The 17538-nt window shown below is 37.7% G+C and overlaps 1 protein-coding gene and 1 pseudogene across 6 annotated transcripts in view; one reads left to right on the plus strand and one right to left on the minus strand.

The window, feature by feature from the left end:
* The window catches only part of ARHGAP44 (Rho GTPase activating protein 44), a 176390-nt gene that overhangs the window by 108240 nt on the left and 50612 nt on the right, over positions 1-17538 (plus strand). For 5 of the 6 annotated variants that reach the window (XM_025044357.1, XM_025044355.1, XM_015586683.2 and 2 more), the window contains 3 exons: positions 4237-4348; positions 6282-6358; positions 15232-15349. In XM_025044357.1, the coding sequence (XP_024900125.1) occupies positions 4237-4348; positions 6282-6358; positions 15232-15349 (307 nt within the window). The remainder of the gene's footprint in view (positions 1-4236; positions 4349-6281; positions 6359-15231; positions 15350-17538) is intronic. The other variant, XM_025044358.1, reaches the window with a different exon arrangement.
* Positions 3734-4092, minus strand: LOC102888069 (annotated as a pseudogene).

Genomic DNA, 17538 nt, shown 5'->3' on the forward strand with positions numbered 1-17538 from the left:
ATATGGAGAATCTCAGGTGGACAAACATGAAATTGTCATATGCTGTTTCTAAGAGTTACAGCTAAAACATGGCACAGCAAGATTGAGAGTAAAGGGATTGAGGACACCCAGGTAAAGATGACAGACTGAATACGCACATCTGATTTTGTTCCCTTCCAAATCCACTTTAATAGTTTTTTTCTCTTAAAAGACATAAATCCACAAAGGCAGGAAAAACAGGAAAGAAGACAACAGTAGCATAATTTTGTGAAGTATAAAACATATAATCGACTGAGAACTGACTTAGCAAGTCCCCTAAACCTGGCTGCTAAGGCAAAAGGAGGATATGCAGAGAGTCAACATTATCTACTCTCTGAAATACTGACAAGGCTCGGTATTGGTGGTACCAGGCATCTCTGGAATAGTGGGTCTTTGCGGGTGAGGAGGTGATTGAAATCATGAATGTCAGTAAAAAGCCATTCAAGTACTACTTGGATTGCTCAAACCCAGCACTTATCTCACCTTTGAGAGACTCTCATCCCCTTACCTCCCTTCCCGGCCAGATTCTGGAGCTTAATTCTCTGGAGGGGGCAAAACAGTGTCTCCCTCTAGGGATACCAGGTAAGGGTCATTAAAGAAGAGACTTAAGTGCTGTAATGCAGCCAGATGCTGAGACTCTTCAGCTGTCTTTCTCTACTCATGCAGCCCCCAGGCCTCTACTCTCTAGGCAGAAAAGTAGAAGAGCCTTCTTCGAGATATCTGACCAGCGCAACAGGAATGAACTAGACCTGAAGATATTGAAGGAAGCAGAGCTCCAATGAATGTCCCAGATGGATCATCCTGCTGATGACTTTCACTCACATTCTCTGAGCTGCTTAGTCTCCACCCTTAAATATAGACAGGCACCAGAGGTCATGAGACATTTGTGTAGGATCTCTAACCTGAAACCTAGATACTAAAACAACTGAGAAAATAATAAAGTAAAATTAGGAAGAAATAGATATTGTATGAGAGAGGAGGATTTCAGGAAAACAATCAATATTTTCAGGAAAATAATGCCTCTATTAGATAAAAAATAGAATGTTAATAAAAAATCTTTATAGTAAATAACATTCAGAGAACAAAGCAAGCTTCATAGAAATGAAAAATATGACATTATCAGTAGAAGATTTGGAAAATAAAGTTGAAAAAAATCTAGAAAAGAGAGCAAGAAGAAAAATAGAAAAGTTGGAAAAGTAGAGGAAGTCTTAGGCTTTAGTGACAAGAGTTCTGAGAAAAGGAAAGGGAGAAATCATCATCATCATCACCTTCTGAAAGAGTATTCCAGAACTGAAGAATGTGCATTTCTACATCTAAGGGCCCATTGAGCTCCTAATACAATAGAAAAAAATTAAACCTATGTCAGGGCCTACCACTAGTGAATACTAGTGACAAATAAGATTCTACAGCCTTTCAGAGAAAATAAATTGTCATATATAGAGGATCACAATTCTGAATGCTTTCAGATCTGCCAAAAGCAACAATGGAAATTAGCAGATTATTGAACAATACCTTCACAACCCTGAAGGGATATGATGCTCTACAGAATTCAGTATCCTGCCTAGATGTCAATCATTGTAAAAGTAAAAGAGAATGTTGTGATGTGCAAGGTCTCAAAAGTTGACTTCCCACCCACAATTTCTCAGGTTGCTAAAGCAAGATGTGCTCCAAAATGAGGGAGTGACCAAGAAAGGTAGACATTGAGTATAGGAAACAGAACAAGTCATCATAAGACAGAGAGAAAGAGAATCCCAGGAAATTGTGAGGGAAGATTTCAGGAAGATAGCTGTGCCCAGGGATACAAGGCGAACTCTAGTCTAGACTGACACAGGTCTGAGAGAGACTAATTCAAGAAGATGAAATTCATTTACATCAAATGTGGTTCATTGTCTGAAGAGACAAATTAGAAAAGTAACAGAAGATTTCAGGTTCAATCAGGTCATAGAAAACCAAACAAATCAAAACAAGGTAATTGTTAACTCCAGAGGGAACGAATAAATATATAAGAAAGACCAGTAACGATAATACACTACCCAGCTTTACTCTGAATAGCATATGGGGTCAAAATGTTGTGTAAATACTGAATGAATGGACAGAGGGGAAATGTAAAGATAGCTAAATTCTCATTTTCCATAGTTGATAGTCAATAACTAATGTTTCAAATTAAAAAAAAAAAGTGGCATTAGAAATACGGAGGCAAATAATAGAAAAATCAGATAAAAGACACCATTAAAAATCTACAAAGATAAACCACAGCCTGGGAGTTGACATTTGTAGCAGATTTGAAAAAGAATTTGAATCCACTCTACATCCATACACATATCTATTGGTATATAAAGACTCCTGAAATAAATTCAAATAAATAGATTCTGATACAAAAATAGCCAAAGAATATGAGTGGGCACTTTATGGAAGAGGGATTTTGAATGGCCCAAAACATGAAAAGATATTCAGTCTTACCGGTAGTCAGGGAATACAAATTAAAACCAGAATGAGATAATATTTTGTATCCACCAACTTGGCAAAAATTGAAATTTCTACCAGTACCAAGGGTTGGCAAAAGGACAGAGCATTAGGAACCCTCATTTGCAGCAGTGAGAGTGAAGTTAGTATCATTTCAAGGGCAATTGGTCATCTCTAGTAAGGTTAAGGGTATACACATCTTCTCTCCTGTGCACAGAAAAATTCTCACACATGCAAAAGAGACTGCACATATGCACTGCAGCACTGCATGGAATAGCTACACATTGTTGACTATGGGGAGGCTTAATAAATGGTGGTATATTCATAGAATGGAATTCTATACAGCAAAAGGATCTAATTCTGCATGTATCATGGTGGCTAAACCCCAAAGATAATGTGAAATTAAAAAGCAAGTAATAGAAGAAGAGATTCAGTGCTAAACCCTTATGTTAACTTTTTACACTAAGTGATGTAGCAGTTTTATATATTATATGTGAACACACATGTTTGGTAAAAAGTGTAAAATATGGATAGGAAGGGTACACACTCACCCTAGAATAACAAATGGCCTCTTCTCATACTCTCATTCATTTATAAAAACTTTTTACATGACTTTCAGTTAATATATACCATGCAAAAGGAGGACTGCCTGTATACCATTCATGGGTAATTAACATCTTTTAAACATTGTATTCTCTCATCTAGGAACATGGTATAACTTTCTGTTCATTCAAGTCTTTTGTTATTTGCTCATTATTAATAAATTTTGGACTGGTTTTTCCATTCCAATTTTCCATTGGATAATTGTCTATTCATCCTGCATTAAATAAGTTTACATAGTTTAGGAGAAAGAATTTTCTTTCTTTTAGAGGCTATTGAAATTGGTTTTTTAATGGATTCTAATAGAAAAAATAGAAATTTAGTTTTTGATATATTTTGAAGATGTTGATTTGTTTGTGCATCCATTTTAGCTAGTTTCTTCAGTGCTCTTAGGGAGATAGAAGCATCTGGCTCATTTTAGGCCTATTGATTTGGCACGTGTAAGTCTGTTCTCTCCACATCTCTCTTATGTTTCCCTATATGTCCCATTTACCCTAGGCACACAGTAGGGACTTAGCATCATTTAAAAAAAAATTGATAATTTCAGAAATGAAAATGGATGGAACAGGTTGGTAGTTGGATGCCATGGAAATCAACCAGTATTTTTTTTTTTTTCAAGAGAACAAATCCACTTTATTTACTTTGAATAAATTTAAATCTGTTAAGGGTACAACATTACACAGATTCTGTGTCCAGCGGCCTTAGCAGAAAAGTTGCTTCGGAGTTTGGCACGAACCATGCCACTGTTCTCATGAGCATGAGTTACCTTTCCCACATTACCTTGGCTTTGTTCAATTTGCCACCAGGAGTCACTGTATGGTTCTTTGCCTTGTACCCATAAAACTCAGTCTCATCTTGGGTATAAACACCTTCAATTTTAAGAAGAACTATGTATTTCCTCTGGTTCCAGAGACGCCGCTTATAGCCAGCAAAAATGGCCTTAGACCATAGCCTTCCAGACATATTTGTCGTTTTAGAAGTCCTGTTCTCAGCAGGCCTCCACAGGCTCCAAGATGGTGGAAAAAGCAGAAATCAACCAATTTTTAACACTGTCTTGTGAAAATGTACCCAGCCAGAAGCCAATGACAATATGACGCAGGTGACATCTTGCTTTCTAGGGTATTCAGTATGGGTTTTCTTACCCTTCTATTTCAGGAAGATGCTGAAACTCTGTGGAGAGACAGAGGACAAGCTGGCTCAGGAGCTGATTCATTTTGAATTGCAGGTGGAGAGAGATGTGATTGAGCCCCTGTTCCTGCTGGCTGAGGTAAGAAGTGGAATGAGGCTAGGCCTAAGTGAGCAGGAAAGGACAGAACAGTGGGCCCTTTTGTCATTCTGCTCCAGCCTTATTACCGTTTCTACCCCTCACCCTACTTTGTGACACTGTTTTTCATTAGAGGTTATTACCCCTCAACTGCATGGTCAGGATTCCCCATTATGGTGGTCTTTTTAGCTGTTTGCTGCCTCCTTTCTCCCACCTATACTTCTCTCTGTTGGCACTTCAGTGGAGAAAGGAGTAAAGGTGGCAGCATTACTTCCTTCCCCACCAGAGTCTCCACTGCCATCACCACCCCTGTCCTCCACCCATCTCAAGTCTTCAGTGAAATGAACAACAGACCCTTCTCACAAGGTCCTGGGGCCCTGCGCCCAAGAGACTCTGTAAGGCTGCTTGGAGTTTGTCTATTTATGTCTCTTCTCTTGGACTTTAAACGACACTAAACAAAACTATTTTATTAAAAGGAAACCTTAATGTTTATGTGACAATTTTGTTAGCTTCAAACAAGTGAAATTTTATCAAGTAAGAAAGGAAATGGTTGGGAGACTTTATTTGCTCTGAACCCTGGACCTCCTCCCAGTTGCCTTTAATTGGTCATACAAAACCTAATGGCACTGTCCCATAGAATAGTGTGATAGCCATTAGCTTTCTGTGGCTATTGAGCTCTTGGAATACGTTTAGTTTTTTGATTGAGGAACTAAATTTTTAATTTTATGTCATTTTTTTTTTCATTCGAATTTAAAATGACATAAAGGCTGCCATATTGGAGAGTATTGCCCTTGACCACGTCCGGTTTCCTTTCTGGACTGCCACCAGCACCTCTATCTACCCTGGTGCTATTTATGGGGCAGAATGTATGGGTAACTAATTGCCTAAGTGCCTGAAAATATTCAGGAATAAAATTCTAGATATGGGGCTTTGATATAGACCAGCTCTAGACTTCTCAGATGCTGTCCTGTTACAGGGCATCCCCTACCTGTAAGATAAAGATAGTCTGGGGTTCTAGCCAACCTGAAGCAAATACAAGGGGCTGATGTGACCTGGGTGTTGAGCTTGCTTTTACAAACAAGATGCCGTGTGACTCCCCATGTGACTCTCCGTGTGACTCTGGGCTCTGTGACAATGCAGGGTGCCCCAGACAGTATCCTTCTTCTTCCTGTTGGAAGTCCTGACACTCAGTTCATTACTCACCCCTGCTTGAAGAGTGAATAGAAAGCACTTCACAGAACACTTCACATTTTTTCCTTCTATAAAAGCCATAGCCTGAGATGACTTTGGTTCAATTACGGCCAATTTTCCTTTTAAATTCTCACATCCTGCCCCACTTTTGCTGGGCCTGGAACCAAAATCCCTCTCTGGAATGTTCAGTTAAGTCATTTTTAGAAATAAAAATATAAAAAGAGCATCCCCATACAACCACTATGGAAGAACTTCTCATAGCTGAGAAAAGCCATGTCAATGTTTATTCATTATTTACTTTGGAAAAATCTTATTTCTATAAAAACATATCCTAATTGCATTCCTCGTAGCATCTCAGGTCTCCTGAGAGCCATTCTCTTTATCCTTCTGCTGTCTGTTTTGAATTAGGTTTGTGTGTCAGATCTGCTTTCCCCCCACATTGGCCCTTATGCATGTGAGGAGAGAGATGATTGAGCCCTGTTTTTTGCTGGCTAAGACCAGGAATGAGGCTAGGCCTAAGTGAGAAGAAGGCACAGAACCTCTGAGATGGTCTGAGTTGATGGAGATTCCTGGCAGATGTCCAGCAAATTAAGAGCAGAGTTTAGCTCAGGAAAAGAAACCAGGAATTTCATCTGAAAATAAGGATTGGGAGATCTCTAGCAAACTTGTTGCATGGCTATCAATAGTTCCTTAAGAATTTATCTTGAGCTTTAATTCAACTGTCTTTTGTCTTCTGTAACCACAGGTGGAAATCCCAAATATTCAAAAACAGAGGAAACACTTAGCAAAGTTGGTGCTGGACATGGATTCTTCACGAACAAGGTACAGTAGGGCCTCTGCTTTCATTTCTGTTTCTCTAAAGAAATGGTGATCACATTTGGTTGTGGGTAGGAGTTTGTGTGTGAGTGTGTGTCTGGTTTTATTCGCCAAGTGTTTTTTTAATACTCCAGGCACTGGAGGTAAGAGTAGGGAGCAGAAATACTGGGCCCTCTCTTGAGGAAGCTGCAGTCTAGTTTGAGAGATACACTCCAGGCAAGTGAGCAAACATACAAGACAATCTCAGGCAGCCGGAGCCATATAAAGAAATGGCACAGGGTAATTTTGGAAGGGAATGTTGGAGAAAGGGGGCAATAGCATTAGGTAGGGTAACACAAGGAGGGCTTTTCTGAGATGACACTTGACCTGAGACATAAACAATGAGGAGGCAGCCATGCAAAGATCTGATGCAAAACTTTCCATAACAATGGGAACAGCAAATGGAAAGGCCTGAGGAGGGAATAATACTGACATATTCAGGGTACAGGATGAAGGCCAGCATGGCCAGGGTAGAAGGAAAAGCGGGAGAGTAGCAGGAGAAGAGACTAAGTGCTAGCATCGATAATGTGTCAGGTCTATAATGAGGGGAGAATTTCAAATTCTGGGGACCAATTTACCTTCTTCTGAAGCTGACAGTGCAGAAATCTTCTCTATGTAGCCATTCCCTAAACCTGAGACCATTATGAGAGAGGTAACGTTACAACAGTGCTGCTCTTCTGTACCTTTCTTCCAGAATCCACCAGAAAATTCTTGTTATAGTGGTAGGGGGGTGAGGATGTAGGGGGTGTGCCAAAGGCTTTGAGATGGCTTTGACTGTGGCTGGCATATGTCATGATTGTGCCCATGTGCCTTTTTATTTTTTACAGAAGTAGGTGTGTGTGTGTGTAAGTCTGCAAGTTGAAAGAATGCAGAGTCATGAATATTAATATGGAAGTAACTATTGGGTTCTATATTTGGTTCGTTGTAGGTCAATTTTAATAATCTTTTTCTGAGAAAAAGAAACAAAAACGAAAACAGAATATACTTCGACTGAGAGATGTAGGATAGATTCCTGAACTAGGAGTCAGAGATAAAGTACCAAGATCTAAGTCATCTATTTTCTAAACCTGTGTCCTTGGTCAAGTCACTTAAACTCCCAGAATAGCCTGCTCACCTGTACACAGGTAGTAAACAATATTTGTGGGCTGACCTGGAGAGGTTGTTTTGAGTGTCATTTGAGATCATGCTTCTCACAATGTATCCCAAGTGCTTTATAAAAGGAGGCTGCTACTGTAACTAATTGGGACATTTGAATTCTGCATCTGGACCAATAAAAATATTGAGCAATTCCTCCAAGACCAGAAATAAAACTTCGATCAGCAGAAAAACAAAGGTTTCAAAAAAAAGTTAACTTAGTGTTTCCCAAACTTCATTCCACCTGAATGATTTTTGCCATTTGTGCTTACACATCTTTTAAAAATTGATTTACTTTTTCAGAGTGAACCTATTTTTTAAAAAATGTTATAACATCGTAAATTGAAAGTAGTGCCCTTTGCTACAAATAACCAGGTAAACATAAAAAATGAACAGGATGAAAGCAAAGCCAGTGTTATTAAATTTTAGATTCCGTTGCCTATGGAAGGCTGTGATTCTTGTCTTTTTTGATTAAAAAAGAAGAGGAGCAGGAATTGGAAAGTTGCTATAGTTATTCTTACCCACATCTGAGTCTGTCCTTGCACCTGGAAGAATAGAGGGCAGTATTGATTTGGTGTTACTTACCACTATGTCTGTGTGCCACATAAAATTGCCTCCAATAGCAGTGTTCAAGTCCCGTTTGCAGAACGATTTCCTTCTGTGAAGCCCTGGCTGATTTGCTTCTGTAAGGAAAACCCAAATTTCTAGCACAGAGCTTCTGGTTAGCGGGCTGGATTCTAGCATCAAAGCTTATCATTGCCATCGCCAGTTATGTGTTTCTGTTTGGTCTTCTTATGAGAAAGAGAGTTACTCCTAGGTAGCAGCCATGGCCAGTCTGGTCTTGTGTTGTTTTTAATGGTGACACCAAGTGGTGTGTAGATTTTAGAGCCTTAGAGAAGTGTCATTAGAGACCCTCATCCATGATTTAACAACTTTTTCATATTTTCAGCTCATATACTCTGTTATGTTAAGATTTGGTAAGGAAATCTCTACCCCCACCCCATCTCAAATTTCTATGCTTATAAACTTCAATTCGGACCTACAACCTTTTTGTTTCAGATCAAAAAAAAATTTTTTTTAATCTTCATATAAACCTGATCCATCTCCTTTATCATATTGGTTGTTTTTTACAGACTATTCTGTGTAATTGTGAGTTTGAGGGCTGAAGATTGCTTTGGAGGGAGAGTATTGGCCGTACAGCCCTTCAAAAACTTAGTTACTGCCTCTTCAGGTCTCTGCTTTAGTAACCATGGTGGAAAGTCCAACCCCAGGCCTCAGTTATGGATTCTCCATCAGTTTAGGTTATAGACTTCAGAATGAAAGGGAATGTCTTAGCAAAGGTGTCCTCTCTCTTCTACCTTTAATCTCAGACTAGCCGTTTCCAGCCTGGGTTAATGCATCTTGTAGGACCTTGCTGCAAGCCACAAGAAAAAGCCAACCCACCCAACTTCCTGCTTTTTCCCCTAACCCTTCGCTCTTACTCAACATGAGGACTGCATTTTGTGATACAACAGTGAGAGTAAGATCAAATGCAACACTATTGAATAACAGGGATCACCAATTACTCTTCTGGAATAATTAGTTTTCACTACCCCCCACTTCCACCCTACACTACTTAGCTATTTAACCAGTCCGTACGTGTTAGATTCTATTCTTTGTGGCATCCTCCTAATGATTGACAAAGCTTTCTTTAGTCCTGTTCTGTCCTTCATGAATTATACTATCCAGACTGAACGGTGTATTCCAGGTGGAGACACACTCTGCCTTTTAAGAAAGTCAAGCTCTTTTATATATTTTCAGTACATTTTGATCAATAGTTCTGTGACTGGATCTTTGAATTCTACCACAACTCTGGTGGATACTGCCACATCCAACAGATTTATCCAATGTTTAATTAGGTTTAAATCTAATGTGTACGTTTGTCATTATTCAAGTAAATCTGGCTTCTCTGCTTCAAAAGCCTTTTAATATCCTTAGATAATACCAAAGTCTAGGATCCAGACAAGAAAAAGCTGGAGTTCATCACCACCAAACCAGTAATAATAAGAAATGTTAAAGGGACTTCTTTAATAATAATAAGAAAAAAATTAAAAATATGAAAAAATATAGTAAAGAAAAACAATTCTCACTGGTGAAGGCAAACACAGAATAAAAGCAGTAGATCAACCAACACTAAAGCTAATACAAAGGTTAAAAGGCAAAAGTAGGATGACCATGTATAATTAATTACAATGGTAAATTGAGGGATACACACACACACGAAGTAAAATATAATGAGAAAAACATAAACGTGGAAGGGGTGAGTAAACATGGTAGGGATTATAGAATGTTTGAACTTAAGTGACCATCAACTTAAAATAGACTGCTATAAACACAGCTTGGTATATAGGAAGCTCATGGTAACCACAATCCAAAAATATACAAGAAATAAAGAGAAAGGAATCCAAACACAACACTGCAGAAAGTCAACAACAAGCAAGAATAAAAAAGGAATAGAGAACTACAAAAACAATTAGAAAGCAATTAATAAAATAGCAATAACTACATACCTTTCAACAATTACTTTAAATGTAAATGGATTAAATGCTCCAATGAAAAGACAAATGGATAAAGAAGAAGTGGTACATATAAAAAAATGGCATATTACTCAGCCATTACTATTTGGGACAACATGTGGGTCTAGAAGGTGTTGTGCTAAGCGAAATAGGTCAGACAAGGACAAATACCATATGATTTCACTTATATGTGGAATATTAAAAAACAAGATAAATAAGTAAGACAAAAGCAAATTTATAGATGCAGAGAGCAAACTGATGGTTGCCAGATATGAGGGGAATTGGGGGACTGGGTGAAAGAGGTGAAGGGATTAAGAAGTACATATTGGCATTTACAAAGTATTAATGGAAATGTAAAGTACAGCTTAGAGAATGTAGTCAATAATATTATAATAACTATACATGATGTTAGTTGGGTACAAGACTTATCAGGGGGATCACTTTTTAAGTTATATAAATGTCTAACTGCAATGCTTTACACCAGAAACTAATACAGTATTGAATGACAACTATAATTGCAATTTTTTTAAAAGTTAAAAAAGTGGAAGGTACTACTGACCCTTCCAGGAAAGACCCAAGGACTCAGAGATCAAAGGAAGAAGCTAAGATTATGCAAGTGTAAAACTTATCAGGGGGATCACTTTTTAAGTTATATAAATGTCTAACTGCAATGCTTTACACCAGAAACTAATACAGTATTGAATGACAACTATAATTGCAATTTTTTTAAAAGTTAAAAAAGTGGAAGGTACTACTGACCCTTCCAGGAAAGACCCAAGGACTCAGAGATCAAAGGAAGAAGCTAAGATTATGCACAGGTGGTATAAAATCTTAAACTGTACAATTTCTAGAGGAAAACACTGGAAAATATTTGCAACATTAAGGGTAGGCAAAGATTCCCTAGTATACAAAAAACATGAATGATAAAAAGTTAACAAATTGGGCCCAATCAAAATTCTTAAATGTTGCTCTTTGAAAGATACTGTTTAAAAAATGAAAAGTTATGTCATAGAATGGGAGAAAATATTTGCAATACACATATCTTTCAAAGGACATATCCAGAATTTATAAAGAACTCTTATAGTTCAATAATAAAAATACAAACAGTATGGTTTTTAAATGGGGAAAAAATTTGAGGCAACACTTCACTAAGAAGATATGAATGGCCAATAAGCACATGAAAAATGGTCAACATCATTAGTTGGTGTTGAGCATTAGTCATTATGCTAATTAAAATAATAATGAAATACCATTGCACACCCATTAAAATGACAAAAATTAAAAATACTGACCATATAAACTGTTGGCAAGGATGTGAAGCAGATGAAACTCTTCTGCAATGCTGTTGGGAATGTAAGGTGGCACAGCCACTTAGGTAAAGAGTACGGCAATTTTTTAAATGTTAAACAAATACCTATCTTAAGATCCAGTCCTTGAATTCATGTTTATCCAAGAGAATTAAAGCAAACATAAAAGTTTATACATGAATATTCATAGCAGCTTTAATCAGAATTGATCAAAACAGAAAACAACTCAAATGTCTCTCAAGTAGATTAAAAAAATATGATATACAATGGAATATTATTCAGCAATAAAAAGGAATAAATTATTGATATGCCAGTCAAAGAATACTGAAGCTTAGAAGATAAATAAAAGATTATAAATAAGAAGAATGGAGATAAACTCAAGGAAGCTTTATGCTCAATTGAATTTAAAATGAATGTGAATGATACATAAACCTCTTTTCTGCTATAGGTTTGGTTTGGCAATGGTTAAAGAAGGAGCCTCATTTCTTCCCAAAGTCTGCCTCAGTTTTGGGGGGAATGTATCTCACTGTCAACTCTCTGGGTCCAGGACACTTAACATTTGTGCTGAATAGCTGCCTCTAGGTGGTATTGCTATGGACTGAATTGTGTCCCCTTCAAATTCATATATGGAACCCTAACCCCCAGTTAAGCTTAAATCAGGATGTGGTACTAATCCACTAGGGTTGATGGCCTTATAAGAAGTGAGAGAGAGCAAGAGCTCTCTTGATGTGCATTCAGAGAAAAGGCCCTGTGAAGACAGAATGAGAAAGCCATCGGAAAGCCAGGAAGAGAGCCTTCAGAACCCAAACCCTGCGAGAAAATAAACGTCTATTGTTTAAGTCCCCCAGTCTGTGGTATTTTGTTATAGCAGCCTGAGCAACCCATCTGCCTTCTTTGGATACAAGTGAACTAATAGAAGTAAAACAGGAGTTTGGGGAAGAATACTGGGCAGCTCACAGAATTAAAGAAGTGGATAACTAGAAGTGGAATTGTGGAACTATGGCCATTTTTAGTACCTCTGGGACTGGCAGCAGAGTCTTATTGCCACCAGGAGCAGTTGCACATCTCACCTCTGCTTCTCTCTACATATAGACATCTTTTCCTTAGAGCCATTGTCTCCATGGTCACTTGATGTCCCTTGGGCTCGAGTCTCCCCAGCATGAGGTGTTTTTCTTTTGTTTTCATTCTAAATGTACAAAGGAGGGGCTCTCTTTGTCTGAATGTTGCTTATGTGCCACTTCCTTGGCCTGTCACTTGGCCATGGTGGTGAAGAATGGCTTGCATTAGGGATCTCTACCTGGACCATTTACTGGGAGAGACACACAAAACTGGCAGCTCCTTTTGGCCCATGCATTAGAGCAGTAGTGGGACAGGACCTCAAAAAATGGAGGATGCTGGTGACAGGAAAGGAGAAGACTGGACAGATAAGATAATAAAAATGGAGGATGCTGGTGACAGAGGAAAGGAGAAGACTGGACAGATAAGATAATAAATGTCCCACTAAAGAAACTTTCCCATTTGCCTTCCAAAAATTTTTCTGTAGTTTCTGTTTCCCTGAACTTTTGCATTTGTCTTCTTCCCCCTTCTCCTGGTCGTTGAAATTTCATATCCTTATTTCTGCCCTTTTTCATATCCTTATTTCTGCCCTTTTTCTTTCTTCTAGCCTTTGTTAAAGCTTATATTCTGTTGTCTTCTCCCCCAGGTCGTATATTATGGTGATAGCATCTTTCCCAGAGAATGATGGTGTCATATCAGCTACCTTAGTGAGAAGAAATGAACTTCCTGCTTTTCAAATTTTAAAGCTCAAACTCTTCTAGGACAAGAATCCCTGTTTCTTCTCTTGGTCCAAAATCAATTTCTTCTTAACAGAGCAGCACAATTCTAGAGTTCATTTGTAGAACAACTGACAGAAAAGACCACCAGACCTTGAAAATGATTAATGTCACTTTTCACAGCAGATTACCGCCTATACAATTTTTAAGCTTCCCTTGAGATTTTGTTATTCTAACAAAGGGACCATTTTGGATATCTTATCACTATTTTGTAGTATCAAAATAGATTACTTGTATATTACAAATAAAATTCCTTGAACAGGGAGGGGAAAGGTATATGATTTTAAACTACCAGGATATTGACTAAAGGACAGAATTTTGAGAGAAGAGGGAAATAAGGAAAAAAGAGATAACTCTGGAAAATGTTTTTATTTTAATTTACTTACAGTAAGTATAATTTGGTTTTTAATCTAATACAGATCTATAAAACCATAAAATCAGTATAGTGTTTACAGTCGCTTTATTTTTTATTCTTGTATATGGTTAGTTGTTTTTTCTTCAGGTAGCATGAGTCAGATGGCGGATGTAGCTTGACTCACCCACAATCTGTCATAGAGGTATTTTCATTATCCGAGATCTAAATTACAAACACAGCATCTCACATTTTATTTGAGAAGAAAACTGCAGCACTTCAATACTTTATTTAAAATAGTTAAACCTTGGAGGTATCAATTAAATATTTCATTTCTGCAGGGCAAACCATTATAAGAAAGAATTGACCAAGAATTTTTACTAACCTTTATCTATTAGCTTAGATTTTTAAACATCTTTAAGCAGATTATTTCCTTTCTAATTTGCCCTGAATTTTTATCTTGCATACAGAATCTTTCCTAGGACATGTGTGTCAGTCTCTAGAGTTTCAAGCCAGGCTTGATGTCTCAAAGCCTTTTTAAGTATTTCTCGTAAGTGCATTTATTAAATGACAGTCCTTTATTTTGCTACTTTTTGCTAATAGCAGAGATAACTTTAGTTTCTCTATCTTGTATCATAATCTTGCACTCTTTCGTTTGTCCTGCATATAACAAATGAGAAAAGAAATGTGTAGAGAAAACACCTAATGATTAGATTATTGACTCTCAAAGTGAAGTTATGTAATGTTGCACCTTTTTCTTCTACATTGGATGGAGCCTGATGAGCTATCCAGTTTGGTCTGTATACTATTAGCCAGCATCGTGTTTAAAGAAACTATTGAATCTGTTGACACATTGCATCAGGAAAGTTCACATGACAATTTCCAACTTCTCTTGTCAATGGAAATATCTGGCAACCTATGACCGACCCTCCTGCCTGGGCCCATCAGCCCCATGAAGATCAACTGCCTTCTTGACAGTGCAGCATCCCAGCTCACTCTCTGCCCTCTTCCCCTTCCCCTCCGTGTCCCTCCTAACTTTCCAAGACTGCAGCCAGGCATCAGCTGCCCTTTGTCATCCTTCTTATACTACTGTTTTTCTTAAAGCTGAGAAATAGTTTTATATCTCATGTCCCTATTACAAGTAGGAAGTCAGGATCTAGTAGAGTAGTTTTCAAGATAATGACCCATTTGACTTATTTTTCTTACTTGCTGATCCCTATAAGCTGTTAGTTTACAGACTCACCTAGCGTACATAATTGGCTTCAGCCAAGTAGGTGAATGTTTCCAAATTCAAATGCCCACAGTATAGGCAGGGAGCTTAAAGAAATGACATAAACTGTGCTTCAGAGAAAGCAATGGTGATGTTACTTGAGCTTAATGTTCAAAAGACAGTAGGGAAAATGGTGACAAACTGGGAAAGACTTGCCACTGTGTGAAGGGGTAGCTGATTCTCAGCTTCTATCAACAACTGTTGAGTGGAAACTCCACTTCCATTCTCCTATTCTAGTACTTGGTACCTTTTCATTACATCTCCTTTCACATGAGGGGGTATTGTACCCTGGGTAATATTTGTAACCAGCTGTTTTCTCAGCCTTCCCACAATATCCCCAGGACTCTACCTGTCTCACACCTCTCCTCTTTTTCTCCTATTTTCCATCAGGTGGCAGCAGACTTCCAAGTCTTCAGGTTTGTCCAGCAGCTTACAGCCTGCGGGTGCCAAAGCTGATGCCCTCAGGGAAGAGATGGAGGAGGCTGCCAACAGAGTGGAGATTTGCAGGGTACCCCCCTCTTTGCTCCTCTCTACCAGGACAGACAGGGGAGCTCTAAGGGAGGCCCTTTTTGTTCACTGGAATTCTAGTAAAACCTGAATAGTCAGCCTCTACTTAAACTAACTGGCCCTAAGCTTGACTGCTAGTATCTCCAAAGAACCTGGGATGAGTTCTGAGAGCTGGGGCTTTGATGGTGACAAAGACAAGGTAGGCAGTGGTGGGTGGTCATTGGCATTGCTGCATGGTAGGCAAAGAGGAAATGACCTTGGTTTCTGCTTGAAGCTTTTGTAAGTCATCTGAGTCCCAACTAATAGTTTCTAGGCCATACAGAATCATTGAGAATTTAGATATAGTACATGAGCCCTTGACTCAAAGTTGACACTGAATTATTTTGTGTGCCCTTTAATATTTCCTGAGGTTTGTTTTGTTTTGTTTTGTTTTGTTTTGTTTTGTTTTGTTTTTTAGCAATCCCTTGCTTCCTGGGAGACACTTATCTACCAAGTTGAAGTGCTAGCCAAGGAGATAGTCACAAAGAGAAAACTTGCACTAGTTAAGAGGAGTGTCTCTTTCTAAGAAATGAGCCTCTGCATTCAGGAATGGTAGAGACCCTTCATTACACATGGTCAAACGTGTCCCATCTCCTTTCCCCATAAACGTTTTATAGGGCTTAATTAGCAATTCACCATTCATACTACTCTGTGTATACATACATCTACATATGTGCAGATCTATCATTATTGGTTTAGATACAAGGAACAAAAATCTCATGTTTCTGGAACTATGCTGGGTATCTGTTATATTAATCATGTGCAGTTTTAAAAGAGAGAGTAGCCACTTTGCATGCCGACATCTCTGTTCTTTGTGGCTCTATCTAGTCTTGTTAGGTTGTCCATTGGCTTATCTTTTTATGATCACTCTTTGTAGGTGACTTTGACTTTGCATTCAGGTGACATTCAGAGTCAGATATAATTTTTCTCTGGACTTAGAAACATTGAAAATGATTTAAAGAATTCATTATCTCAGCCTACAGTACTATGGAACCAAGTAAAGTTAAACCAATATTTCAGATCCAAGATTCATTGTGAGTAAAGCTGACTTGTCATTTGAACTCCTGTGTAAATAGCAAATACCTAGCTAGTGCTATTCGTGAAGTATAACTCTTCTCTCATGCTGATTTCACTTTTACTCTGTGTCTCCTCTACCCATTCACCACAGATTTATGTTCCTCAGTTAAGAATCTCATTTCTTTCAAAATTACTTCTTCAGTCGACATGGGAGGGTGGTATTAAGAGGGGATCTGAATGCGAATATCCAAATACATCAGAATAAAAATTTTAACAGCTTCATCTATCCTTGTGTAGATTCTTACATTTGCTGTTTTTACCAAAAAGTATATTAAATTTCTCCTCAAAGATTATAAGAGTAATATGTGTTCACCGTAACCAGTGAAAAATATGAAAATATAGCAAGGAAACACCAATAATTCTCCCCCTTCCTGCCCAGCAACTAATCCCTCTTTCAAAGAAGGTGCCCAGTTTGCCCTTCTCACCAATATTTATCAAGATATTTGTTGTAAACTATTTACTCTGTTACGTGCCAAGTGGCCACAAAAGTTATAAGGATAAGGAAGCCAATGTTAGAACCTATTATATAGTTTTCCATTCCTTTCTTCATAATCATACCAACACACATATACAGCATTTTCCCTGTTACTTGTTTTATGTATGTGTGTGTATGTTTATAAAATAATTATGTCATATATATTAATCTACCACTTGCTTTCTCAATTAACAATACATCCTAGACATCTCTCCAGGTTAGTAGCTATAAATCTAACTTAGTCTTTTTAATAAGTATGAATATATGTATAAATATATATACATATATATGTGTGTGTGTGTATACACTATGACTTATTTAGCTATTTTCTTAGTGATGAATATTCAAACTAGTGTGTTTTTTGTTTTGTTTTGTTTTTTTGCCATTAAAAATTTGCAATTAACATCCTTCTCTGTATATTCTTATATGCTGGTAATTTTTTTCCCTTTAGATTTCTGAAAATGATATTTTTAGATCCAAGATTATGTACACATTTAAATTTTTAATAGATATTGACAGTTTACTATTTTAAAAAGGAAGTTTCAATTCACATTCCCACCAGCAATGTACAGAACTGCACATTTCCCCTCATCTTTCCC

The sequence above is a fragment of the Pteropus alecto genome, unplaced genomic scaffold (genome assembly GCF_000325575.1).
Source record: "Pteropus alecto unplaced genomic scaffold, ASM32557v1 scaffold52, whole genome shotgun sequence".
Classification (NCBI taxonomy): Eukaryota; Metazoa; Chordata; class Mammalia; order Chiroptera; family Pteropodidae; genus Pteropus; species Pteropus alecto.